The sequence below is a fragment of the Athene noctua genome, chromosome 3, assembly GCF_965140245.1.
Source record: "Athene noctua chromosome 3, bAthNoc1.hap1.1, whole genome shotgun sequence".
NCBI classification, from domain to species: Eukaryota; Metazoa; Chordata; class Aves; order Strigiformes; family Strigidae; genus Athene; species Athene noctua.
The window spans coordinates 12547851-12561166 of record NC_134039.1 but is presented as its reverse complement, the minus strand read 5'-3'; the positions used below and the strand labels follow the sequence as shown (position 1 = coordinate 12561166).

The window sequence follows — 13316 nt, the reverse complement described above, 5'->3', positions numbered from 1 at the left end:
ATGCGTCCTTAAGTTAAAGCATTTGATTCAATAAAATCAAAGGATTAGGAAGCATCTCTTTCCAGAAGGGGTTGTTGGGCGTTGGAATGGGCTGCCCAGGGCAGTGGTGGAGTCCCCGTCCCTGGAGGTGTTTAAGAGTAGGGTTGACATAGCGCTGAGGGATATGGTGTAGCTGGGAACTGTCAGTGTGAGGTTAATGGTTGGACTGGATGATCTTCAGGGTCCTTTCCAACATAGACGATTCTGTGATTCTGTGAAAACGTTGTGTCCAAACTGGAATTGTACATTTCCATTGTATTTTTTTAATTTTGCCCATCATCCACTAGCTTCAGACAGGTGATGTGCCTGTGTGTGGCCAAGCCAAGTGCAAGTCCAAATTTACAGACACCCGCACCTAAAGCAGGGGAGAGGACAACCTCTTCAACGACCTCCTCACCGGCCTCTCAGAGGGGCAAAGGCCCTTCACCCAGCCAGGCTGCCCGTGCGCTGCTGGCCGCGGGCCGGGCCTCCTGCCCAGAGGAGAGGGCGGCCGCTTGGGCAGGGGCTGAGAGGACCGTGGGCTCCCGCTGCGCCCGTGGAATGCCTTTAACGCGGCGTGTGCGAGGTGGTGGGCGCAGGGCGGCGGGGAGGCGGGTGGGGGACCGGCGCCACGAGCAGCGGCGCCACGGCCGCCGCGGGACGGCGCCGCCACCGCCCGGCGACACGCGGGGCGGGGCCTCTCGGGGCGGGGCCGGGCGGGGCTTCCCCGGCCGACGGGGCGGGAGAGGCGCCAAGCGCACGTAGGCGGTGGCGGGGCGTGGCCTCGGGGAGGGGCGGGGCAGCGGGGCCGCGGGCGGGGCGGGGCGCGGCGAGGGGCGGGGCGCGGGCGGCCGTTGGCGGTGTGGCGCGGCGGGGCCGGCACACAAACACCGCGGGCCGCGCGGGGCGGGGGTCGGCGCGGCGGCGGGAAGCGGCGGGGGCAGCGGGGCCGCCCCGCCTCCCTTCGGCGCTCCGGCGGCGGCCGGCGCAGGACAATGGAAGAGGCGGCGGCGGTGGTAGCGGCGGCGGCGGCAGCGGCGGGGGGGGGGCCCTGCCCGGCGGATCGAGCGGGGGCGGCGGCGCTGAGCGGGGAAAACGAGGCCGAGAGCCGGCAGGGCCCGGCGGAGCGCGGCGGGGAGGTGGCCCCGCTCAACCTGTTGGACACTTGCGGCGTGTGCGGGCAGCCCATCCAGAGCCGGCGGCCCAAGCTGTTGCCCTGCCTCCACTCGGTCTGCCTCCGCTGCCTGCCGCAGCCCGACCGCTACCTCATGCTGCCCCCCGCCATCCCCTCCGCGGCCGCCGGCACCCCGAAGGAGCCGCAGCCGGCGGCGCCCCCCTCCTCGCCCGTCTCTTCGCCTGCCTCCCCCCTGCACTGCACGCCCGGTAAGTGCCCCCTCTGCCGCCCGCCCCTTCCCTCCGCCTGGCCCGCGGGCCCCGCGGCTGGGGGTGCAGCCCCCTCCGACCCCGCCCCCCGGAGGCCTGTGTGTCGCGACCGACGTGGGGGGCGGGGAGCTGTCGCGACTGGAATTTGCGAAGCGCCGAGTGCGGTGGGCGGGGTGCAGGTGCCCCGCCGCGGGGGTGCCGGGGGCACGGACCTCTCGGGGCGGGCCGTGCTCGCTGCTCGCCAGCGCCGAGCCTGGCGGGGGGATTGTGGTGTGGTGCGTGTTTTTTTTTTTTTTAAATTTCCCACCTCGGAAGGGAAGGCAGTAATGTTACTTTCGCGGGACCTCTGTGTGGATAGAGAGGCGCGGCGAGAGCCGTCCCCTCTGCCCCCCCGGGCCCGCCGCAGGGGGGCAGCGGCCCCCGATGGTGACCGAGGCGGGGGGCGGAGGGGCTTTGCACCCAAAAGGGCTTTTTCTGCTTTTGCCGGGGGAAAACCTTAACAGGGGCGATACGAAGGCAGAAAACCGTAGCGGGAAAACAGACTTTTTTTTTGAGCCCCGTTTGTAGGCGGGCAGTTTGGAGCTGACCCGGAGGGAAGCCCTGCGGGTGCCACCCCCTCTGCCGGGTGTCCGGCGGGGGGGCGAGCGGCGGGGCGGGTGTAGCAGGTGCGGACGACCATAACATTTGCCCACGTGATGGGCAGCCTGGATGGATCTGGTAGCGCGTTAATGTGAAGCTTACTTGTTTAATTGTCGCGCTGAAGGGAGGACGCTGCGAGGAAGTTTTGGTAAGATCGTGTACTGACGTAGTAGCTTATGTCGATGGGTTTGAAAAAATACATCGTGCTGTAGAAGATGTGCAGTAAACTCCTGTAACTGAAAGGTACTCTCCTGATGTCTTTCTTTTTTCTTCCTAGCTCTCTTAGGTCTAGTGGGTCGCTTAATTTTGCTAAAGGCAACTTCATCTTAGGAAAAGGTGCAAGCATGCATCCTCTAGTGGAAATGGGTGATGGTCCTGGAGGAACTTTAATATAATAGATAAGTACGATGGAAATTGAGCTCCTCTATAGGTGTTAGTGGAGGTTGTGCTTACGGGGATGTGCGGTGGGGGCTCAAGTGGAAAGCTCCACATGAATAAACAAGTGGTAACTCCAGGCTGCCCACTCTCAAGCAAGTACTGGCCATTGTCCTTTAAGTGCATTTTAGGAAACCTTTACCATCCTGACAGCAGTTCAGACCGGAAAGATTACAACCTGAATGTGCGAAGTGTTTGCTGCAGTTCGTAAAGGGAACACCCTCTTGAGAGAAAGGAATATTTGGGATGATCGGAGAGACAGTCTTGCTTCAGAATACCTGACAAAGTCCCGAGTATGTTATTACAGGATATGGTGAGCCTCTTTATCTACATGGGTGTCTGTGTTAGTGTATTCATTCAGTCTTTAATTTTAGCATGTAATTTATGTAGTAGTCAGACTGCCTAGTCAGAAGCTCCAGAATGGGAGAATCTGTGAGACCCAAAGCCAGTACATTTAAGTGTGGCTGATCCAGAAGATGTTATTGCTCATACGTCTGAGTAGAACTGTGAAGTTTTGCATGGGAGGAACAGAAAAAGCACAAGCTCTGGTATATGATAAGATATTTCAAGATGAGATACTTCGAAACGAGAAAGAGGGCAGTGATGCAGCTAGATCAGGGGTTGCAACATAGGCTGAGAGACAATATAATCATCGTCTTAAAAGTTTTGAGGTCATGAACAGCACAGCTCAATTCCCAGATGTTCTATTTAAATATAGCAGAAATAGGGTTCTGTAGTTGTGTAAGAAATGAGATGCATCATAAGAATGAAAAGATTAGTGCTATCGAAACATCTGCTTGAGCGGACAAATGATAAATGAAATGATGAATTGTAGCAACAGCTAACTTGTATATCTATTTTGACTGAGTTGGTTCTGTATGAATGAATGATACAGTATGTATTCCTCCTTGTTCTATGAATTTACAGACATTTTTTTTTTGGTGACATTATTTTTACCCTGTCGACTTCTCTTTCAAGTTTATTTTAATGCTTCCACACTTGTCATTCATTGTCCACTAGGAAGAAGAAACTTGTATAGATCTCACTCTTCTTGACACATTCTTTACATCTTTTCTTGTCATAGTTTTGACCCAGTTAAAATGACAATGACTGTATATTAGCTAGCCAAGGCCTAACTTGATGACGTGCATTGGCTGCATTCTGTTTTCCAACCGATGCAAAAAAGTTGTAAACTTAAGTTAGGATTGGGAAAGAAAAAGTGTCAGTGTCTCTAAAGCTGATAATATCAAGGAAAATGTTATGGTTGGAGGAGTTCTTAAATTCTCAGAAGACGGAAGGAAGGACAAAACAATGCAAATCTGTCATCTCTTTTTGTAATATGTTGTGCATAGTATATATGAGTGACCTGAAGAAATAAACTGAAAGAGTATAAACTTGGAAAATTGGATAGTAAATGCCTTTCATGATGTAAATGATGAGATTACTGTGACTAAACTGAAGAAAGAGTGAGCAAGAAAGCTGTCTGTGCTCGAAGGAATGTCCTAGGTAAGGAATACAGTAGAATTGTCAACTATAAAAGGCTCCTGGAAGATAAGCAGACCTTAGGAAGGAAGATTATGCACCTGTGCTGAGCGGTACGGTGTTGCACAAACAGGAGCCTGAAGATTGGTAGAAGGGAGTCTGTCTTGTACAACGAAAAGGATGTTATTTGGAAAGTGCTTCACTGAGCAAGCCTTGAGATGAAATGTTGTGCTAATATCCAGATTAGCTGAGAAACAAGTAGGTAAAGAGGAACTGAGTTTCAAGTATAATCTGCATATGCATTTAGTCTTCAGTAAACTTTCCAAGCAGAAACAGTCCTTCGCTTTCCTAGAATAATGCGTATCTTCAAATTCCAACATATAGACAAGTTTACTTGGGAAAATGTCGTCTCTCCTTCTCGAAAGATATTAACAACCAATAAGAGTGCTGTGAAAATGTTTTTCAATCTTAGGGATCTAGAGTGAATTAAGTATTCTATTGTTGCTCACTTGAATACGAGGTTCAGCACAGGTAATGGCAAAGACAAATGTCAGGACATATGCAGGAGTTTCCTGTGGTGGATATTAATCAGTATTCCTCCTGTGAAGGTAGGCAGGTGGCAATTGCATGGATATACTCTGTACTGCCACATGCGTTCAGTTTTGAAATAAAATGATTTCTGTCGAAAAGAAAACCTGGACTTTCTGTCCTCTGTACTGTTGCTGAAGTTTAAGGTGTTGAAGCATCAGCTGTGTGTCAGACTTCAATGGTCTTAGCACTGGAGAACTGCTACTTGTTTTCTGAATGTCTAATGGCAGCTTGTCTCATGTAGGTGATATTTTTGTCATTGCATTGCCAAAAACAGGTTGCCAGGTACAGAACATTACAAACTGTAGGGAATGCTGCAAGAGTGGGTCTGTAAATGTGATGCTAGCCTGCGAGCAAGTGTCTGCAGACACTGCTACCAAGTATCTTGGCTAACTTGATGTGTGTTTTCTCTTTTGTTTTTCAAATGGCCATTCCTTACTGTTTGTGCAAGTTCTAACTGGTGCATTCAAGAAGGCTGTTATTAGAAATCTGCCATTTGCCCAAATTTTGTGCTGGGTGGTGCTTCAATGACTAGTTAAGTAGTATATATTTAATTAAAGAGCAGTGTTTGTAATGCGAGGAGTATCTGGACATCATAGTACTCATGGATTTTTTAAATGAAAGAGGTACTTGAAAACTGCAAAGTTATGGATTGAGATTCTGTTTGTTTTCAAAACTATTTAAGTTGCAGACATCCTTGTTTGTTCTTTATCATCAGTCTGTACACAAAATAGATTGGGAAGTGGTGTGGGGAAGAATTTGTGAATGGAAATATGTAGCAAAGTTTCATGCAGGTATCATGATTAAATCTTGCTAGTGTCAATATCAAAAATAGTGGAGGGAAATTTTTTTCTATGTCTTGTCTGTAGACCTACTAGCAAACCAATCTGTGTGAAGGTGTTGGAAGCATGCAGTGTTTGGACACTCCCAGGATATAAATCTTGGGGAGTGTCCAGACTAACAACCCAAATATGTTTGATACTTGCTATTAATTAAGGAATAAATACTTAAGAGTTACTTACTAAATGAGGATTTCAGTAGTGTTCATGTTTCATATTCCAGCTTATTAATGCCCAGAAATACTTGTTTGCAATTGGAGGTCTATAAGGCATGGAATGAAGACCTAACCCTTGATATGCCCTCATGTATGTGGATGGCATGTGCTGTTTTATTATGTCCCACAGTCAGTCCTTATCCAGATAGCTTTAAACTTTCAAACTCTCATCTGATCTTGATATCTGGACTTTCTGATGTCATCACTTCATTTGACCTTGAAAATACAGCTTTTTGAAATTAAACTTTCTTATTTCTCTGTTTGTAACGTGTTTTTTCCCTCTTTCAGTTTGATAATGATCAGAATCCTCATTAGTTAGTTTGAAGGATATATATATAATAGCTTCATTTGAGCTTTCTTATGGTGAAGATCAATTTTTCTTTCAGGTCTTGGTAGTCTAAGAAGATTTAAGATTTTTTTTAATCTGCCTGCTACATATGATTAGTTCCATTTAATCTTTCTTATTGCCACTTGCTTAAAGTGAATTCTCTCTCTTTGCCATTACAAGGAGTTCATATTTTATTTGTGTGGGTATACACTCACACTTGCACATAGATGGTCTCATCTATGAGATAAGACTTTCACAAGTCTTATTTCTGCTGTGGTGCCATCAAGAACAGAATTCTTTAACCCATAACAAACCTGAGGAGATTTGGGAGTGCTGACATTTAAAAAATAATGTATGTTATAGGAATAAGCATAGGAAAGGTATGCCTAGTTTTCATACTGTTTTTGATTTGTGCTAACTTTGAATTGAAAACTCCTGAAGCCCCAGAGATTGCCTATCTGAAAAGCACTTAGCATTGTTACAGTACTATATAAAATTATTGTTTTGATAGCCTGTAACGGATAAATCTTTTGGCTAAAGAGTCATGAAACTAGTAAAAACTTAAAATATTAATTAGTAAACTATCTAGAGAAGGTTTTATTTTTCTAATTATAATGCCCTTCTTTTAGAAAAAGGTATGCGCTCCAGATATATATGATGGGTTATGATACTAATTGTATAAGTTTAATCTGATGTATTTGCCTAAAGGTCTTGCATTCTTTTCTACCAGGAGTTCCGCAAAAATCTCTAGACAGGCCTATGCAGCCTTTATTAAGATGGACAACTGCTGAAAGAAGCTTTAATTGTGCTCCCCAATATACGATTAATATAAGCGTATAATACATACTTATGTATGTCTACAGAATAGTATTCAAGGATAGGTTAGATGAATTTACATTCTTGCTTCTTTTACCAATAGGAAGCGGGAGATTGAAAAACTGAAGCCCTCAGAAACATCAGTGAGTGTTAACTACAATGATATAGCCAGGTTCATTTGAGTTGGGAGCCTTTTAGAAGTTAGGCTGTAGAAGTTATTAAAATAGATGAACTGTTTTGTGAAACTTTTTTTTTTTAAGCAAAGATTCAAATCCTTAGAAGCCAACCTACCTCTGTTCTGGTACAGAATTGGCTTATGTCTGGTAAGCAATTAGTACTTTTAATAATGGAAAGGAATCCTGGATCAAAAGGTAACAGGAGAGGGAATATATAATAATGTACTAAAAATTGTTGAATGTGGATCTAGTTGGAAGTATATCGGGTTGTTTTAATGCATGCGATAGAGATATCTCTTAAGAAAATTACTTGTCTAAAGAGCAAGGAAAAATAATGGTGCATATGCTCATTGAGAGAGTGTGCTCTTTGTGGGCTTGCTCATTCACAGGAGAAATGTAGTGAAGAGCTAGTAGACTATGCAGCAGGCTTTTAAGGTCTCCTGCTGACTTGCCTGAGTACTACAAAGTGGCCATGTTTGCTCAACTTTACACAGTTTGTTAAATTTAAGAAAGAAATTTTATTGAAACTCTTGATTCTGGAAGTAGTGTTGTAAAGCTGGTCTTTTGTATAGGAAAAGCTTTATGCCAGGGTTGTGAGAGTTTGTGTTAAGATGTTGTAAGTGGAATTTCCATATTATTTAGTGGAATTTCCCAGTAATAGTAAACTTGAGATTTCGTGCATTATATCTAATTTAAAAACAAGATGGGGGAAAAACCCAAAGAATTTAAAGTGACTTTTAATGTGACTGTATTTCAGTATGAATAACTGACTGTTGATGAAAAATGTTTTATTTCTGAAATTGGAAGTTTAGACTAAAATATTTTTTTACAATAAAATGAAATACTTTAAAACAGTAGTTTTCACTGATTTCTGAACAATGATATGCTGGTCAGGCAGGGTTCTTCAGGTGAGCATGGCCCTATAGCTTGCACTGTGCACCTGTGCAGATGATCTGGCTGAATTGTGAATAGTAGCAAAATCTCCTACTGGGCTTACTATGTCTTATTTAACTGTATCTGCTGTAGCAGTTTAATGATGCATTTTTCTTTCTTTGGCTAATTTAAAGGTCACGGAAATATTGTTTTCACAGAAAAATTCCAGTGATGCTGTTAAAATTGACCTCAGCAATTAGGTAGCTATGGAGTAATTTACTGCTTAAACTATGAACTTCCAGCTCAAACGTGGTTTGAAGATGTCAGTGTCATAGTTGAACTGACTACCAACTTTTTTTCTAGTGGCCAGAGAGAATGTATAAAAACATAAATGTTTATCATCAAAGAAAGCATGAAACAGTTGTGTGAAGTAACTTAAGAAAACTACACTATTCTTAACAAGAAACAGTCTTGTAAAGTCAGGCATGAAACTGAAGGTTGAGCAAAAGAATGTTCCTAATGACTTTATGCTGTCTCTCCAGTGCTTCAAGTAAATGCTCATTTGAAGCTTTTATGTGGGAGAAAATTGTGTATTACCTTGCATACATTACTAAGTTATGATAGAGAACTGATGTTAAACAAGCTTTCTAGTTATTTTTGAAGTTTATCAGTGGGCTATGGAAAAAAGGAAGTCAGTAAGCAGGGCTCAGCTGTTAGAACTGCACTCATGGGCTTTGAGGGCCCTTGTTTCTAAAGTGGATCTGGGTCATGGGCACATCCTCATTTCAAAAGAAATCTGCAACTCCAGTGCTAAACTCTCTGTAAGTGGGAGTACATGGACAAGAGAACAGAGCTGTTTGCTTTCTGACTGGAGAGATTCCTGCTTCTGATTAGTAAGTAAGTTGCCACGGGCAACTTTTTTTTAAGGTGGTAAGTTCCCCTTTCTACTGTAGTCCCTCAAGTGAATATAATGCAATTTGAATAAAACAAGACTGTAGCTGAAATACCCTTTTAACTAAAATGATTACCTTATTTGAAAAGTGACTGTATATTCTCCCAGTGAGCTGACACATCTGTCTGTACTGTACATAGTAAAAAAGAAACAGGACTATTTTTATGTAAATGTTGACTTGGAAAAAAAATCCATGTATTTTCTTGGATGTGTACCTGAGTTCAAAAAGTGTGTAATAAATGTAAAAGTAAACCTGCTTTGTTCATTTCTAGGCATCTGCTATAGACTCACAACATGGTTAAGGCTGCGTGGAGTTGAACTTTGTTGAACTAATGCTATAAGCCAGCTTAACAGAAGTTCATGTTAGGCTTAAGCTGTTGCTGAACTTGCTATGTCAGGATACTTGTAACGCTCATGCTGGTTAGGTTAGGGAATGCTGGCAGCTGTGCAGGGACTGTGTAAGTTGGGAAGAAAGAGAGGTGAAGAGCTGCAGTGCTCTGCTGGGGCTGGAGAAGACATTTTAAAGTGGGAGAAAGATTCTAATTTTAAATGCAAGGCACAGTGCTTTGATAAAACAGCCCAGCACCAACAGGCCTGTTACTAGAAATGAGTACTATGCAAGATTGGCCTGAATAGCAAAAGTGTGAGTTGAAACATGCTTTTTTGTTTAACCTGTATTCTGCTTTAAAATGAGTGAACTACTTGCTAAAGCAATGTAGGAGTGTAAATTACCTGCCCTTCTAGTCAGTTGGTTTAAAGAGAAGTCTAAGTAGCTTTGAATCATCTTTGTCTTTTTGGAATACTTGTGTGACTTGTAACTTTTTTCAGTAGTTTTCATGCAAAAGTTGAAATTCATAGCATTCCTTAGCCCCGAAGTAATAAATTGGGTAGGGTAGTAGGCAACTGATCAGTCACAAGCCGAGATAAAGACAGTCTGTTTAGTAGACAAGCTTTGTTAAATGAATAGAGCTGTGTAATGATGTTCAGTGTCTGATAAGCAGGACCTCAGTAATGGTTAAATGTCTTCGGAATTTTGAAATCTTGCAGGTAGCATACTTCGGGATTAGATTTAGCTCTTGAGTGTTCACAGCTTCCCAATTCCTGTAATACCTGTGTTTAGGCGGTTGGTTTTCAGCCCTCAGTAGTTCTGTTCTTACCTGCTTTTGTCTTGTCTGGGGTCTTTCATGCATTAGCAGCTATTGTTCTCAGTTGTTTTAACCTATTAACTGTTGAGTTTATCGATTACAGGCTACTTGGCCTTCAATAGTTCTGTTTTCTCTTCCCACTGTTGGTAGTGAGCATGGACTATGATGGTATAACCCACTGGCTAGCAAATCTTTAAAACCCCCAAAATGACTTCGAATACTTCAGTTGCTTAGTTTAATCAAATGTTAAAGAAACTTGATCTCTTTTGAGAAGCTCAACTTCACTCTGTTCCTCAGTCCCTTCTCTATGCAAGAAAATGAAGTGTGGATTCCGAACTCATGCTTTAAACCTTGTCTGAATAAGTATTAGCTCAAAATATAGATACATAGAGTTTTTTCCTGGGATAAACATAGGTGTAGTTTACCTCTTGCAGTCTGCGTCTGCCTGCATGTGAGTCCAGAGATGCTAGCATCCCTTTCTTCAGATATACTCCAAGCTGCAAAATAGGATGGTTATTCCCTCATTTTTACAAAGGCAGTGTTGTGAAAGAGAGTTCAGAAGAACCTGGATTGGAATTTATGTGATAGCATGTGGTCTTCCCACATTTCCTAGCAGTGAAGATTAAACAAAAAAACCCTAGAAATAGGGTCTTATTTTGTATTATAAGAATGACCTGCCAGAATTGCTCTTACCACTTGATAAATAAGTATTTGTTGTATACACTGGGCCTGGCACCATTAGTAAAATTCTGCTCAGTCTTGATGGACTGAGCACGTTCAGTTGCAGATCAAGAGACAGTCCACTGTTGCCTTTTTCTTCTTAGTAATGGCCTGGGACCGGATAAAATTTAGAAGCAAAGCCACAGTTTATGGTGGCTCATGTCTTCTAGATTATTATCACCGCTGTTTAAATTCAATGGGGCCAAAGATCTCTTCTCAAAATAGTAATTCTAGAAGCTGTTCTGGGAAAATGAAGGCTACTGTATATGGGAATCCTAGATGGATTGAACAGTCCATTCCACCTTTTGTGCAAGAGCTGAATGTAGTCTGGATTCTTTAAAAGCTAAATGATATTCTTGCATCCTTTTAAAGTCCATTTAGCAACAGTGTTATTGCATTGTGTTCCATTGTATTGTGTGGGGTGTTTTTCTTTTACCCTGCTTCCAGTTCCACTGGAATGAGATCAGTTTTAATAAGGTTTTCTTTGGCTGGCTTTTGACTGATTTAAATTATTGAGAATATAGTGTAGTGCTATGAGCTGCAGCATATCTGACTTCAAGCTTTTGCCAGAGTAGCTGTTGTTCTGCCTTAAGGTTGTGGTTGATTGTGTTTTTTCTTCCTTTGTCATTATGCCAGCCAGGTAGATTAAGAACCATAATGCCATGGTTGAACACTTGTGACTATCCCTTAAAAATAAAGTAGAAATAGAAGTATAATCCTAGTTTTGTTTCCAGACTGGTATTAGGGGCACAGTGTAATGTTTCCAGAACTTCATTATCTAGACTAATACATGATCAGTCCTTTTGGGCAGTATGGCACAAGAAGGTGGAAGTAGAGCAAGTGAATCTAAAGGACAGGTAAATGGCATTTGTGAAGACTGGTTTTGATAGAAGATTCATTTCCATAAGCTTTATTCTTAGTAGAAATTCTCAGGCTGCGAAAGTGCCTTTGAAGGAGCTCTTCTCTGGTTTTGGGAAAATGTCATAAACTGTTTTCTGAGAGCAGTAGGGCAGGTATTTGAAATCACTGTTCTTACTTGATCAATCAGCGCATCCCTTCAACCCAGAAGGAATATGTTTTATTAGTTACATTCTGTAATTTTCATATTAATGTATTGTCAGAGTAGAAGGAACAATGCTACTTCTTAATTAATGATGGTTCTTGGAGGCAGTATAGTCTATGTGGATCTCACTATGCATATATTGCTCCAGTTTTGTTGTCTTAATGTAAAACAACACTTAGATGAATCCCACCCAAGGTATTAAAGTTTGGCAACGCTGCAAAGAAACTTTATTCATCTCTCAAGTGTAAGGTTTAACTTTATAGAGTCGCCTTGGCATAGTAAATCAGTATTATTGCTGTGCTGCCTTTAAGTTACTTTTTCATAGATGTAAAAATTCTGTATGTGACAAGTTGTGCTGGGTTTGTGTGGTGGGATTTTTGGTAGCAGGGGAGGGGGCTACAGCAGTGGCCTCTGTGAGAAGCTTCTTCCCCCGGTTCTAAGTCGGACCTGCCTCCGATGCAGGCTGAGTCAATTAGCGACGGTAGCCATGGCTCTGTGACAACGTATTTCAGAAAGGAAACCTGAGAGAGGATGGGGACTCGGAGGACGAGTTACTAGGAGGACACCTCTGCAAACACTGAGGTCAGTGGAAGGAAGGAGGAGGAAGGGGGGGAGCAGAGAGCCCCTCTGGACCACAGGGTGAGGTGGCAGGGCTGACCCCATCACCCATGGAGGTCACTGGAGGAGCAGAGGTTCGCCTGTAGAGGACGCCCAGGACCGAGGGAGGAAGCCCCCACTGTGGTAGTTCAGTGCTGGGAGGACTGCAATACACCAGAGCATCTCGAGAAGAATGCACCCCATGGGGAGGACTCAGGGCAGAGGAGGTCTGTGGAGGACTGTCTGCCGTGAGAGGGACGCCACGTGGAGCAGGGGGAAGAATGCAGAGGAGTGCTTTGCCCCCCTGCCCCTAGCAGGAAGAAGCAACTGCACCCCCCATCCTCTACAACGCTGGGGGAGGTGATCCCGGGAAGAAAAGACGATAGGGGGAAGGTGTTTTAAGATATGTTAATGCTTCTCACTGTCCCATTCTTTATGGTAAGTGTAGGTATTGTTAATTTTTGAATTGGTGATATTGTTGTTTTCTTCCCCTAACGACCCTGCCTTTTGCCTGTGAATGTTAACGGCTGAGCGACCCCTCCCTGTTCTTATCTCGATTTCTGAGCCTTTTGATTCATTTTCCTCCTTCCCAGCTCTGCGGGGGAAGGGGTGAGTGAACAGAGCTCAGTTGCCCTCTAGGCTCAAATCACGACACAAGCTTGAGTATTAAACAGCTTTTGAATATAATAAATAGTCAGACTGGATTTGGGAATCTTGGGGTTGTTTTGCTCAAATAAATTAAATGGCTGGAATTTTTTTTATTCTAATGATAATGTCTTGCAGAGCTTCCAGACCTATCTGATGGAAACTGCACGAAATAGAAATATTTTTGTTTGTTTTATTGACTACATTTACCAGAGTGGGAATTTTCATCAGATAGTTTGTGCCTTTCATTGTCTCTGTCCCTGCCAACAGCAAGCTTTAAAAAAAGAAAAAAAAATCTAGAAAGCCTTAAAATATTACCAGGTTAATAATGAAATGTTTGTTATATAACAGACTTAATTTCAGCACAGATTAAAACTGTACCTTTATAAATATTCAGATTTT

At 43.5% G+C, this 13316-nt stretch overlaps 1 protein-coding gene across 2 annotated transcripts in view; it reads left to right on the top strand.

Annotated features, from left to right (window-relative positions):
- The first annotated feature begins 927 nt into the window (after positions 1-927).
- TRIM24 (tripartite motif containing 24) overlaps positions 928-13316 on the top strand; it is a 66982-nt gene continuing 54593 nt past the window's right edge. The window contains exon 1 of one of the 2 annotated variants that reach the window (XM_074901995.1): positions 928-1401. In XM_074901995.1, coding sequence (XP_074758096.1) covers positions 1014-1401 — 388 coding nt within the window. In that variant the 5' untranslated portion in view covers positions 928-1013. The remainder of the gene's footprint in view (positions 1402-13316) is intronic. The other variant, XM_074901993.1, reaches the window with a different exon arrangement.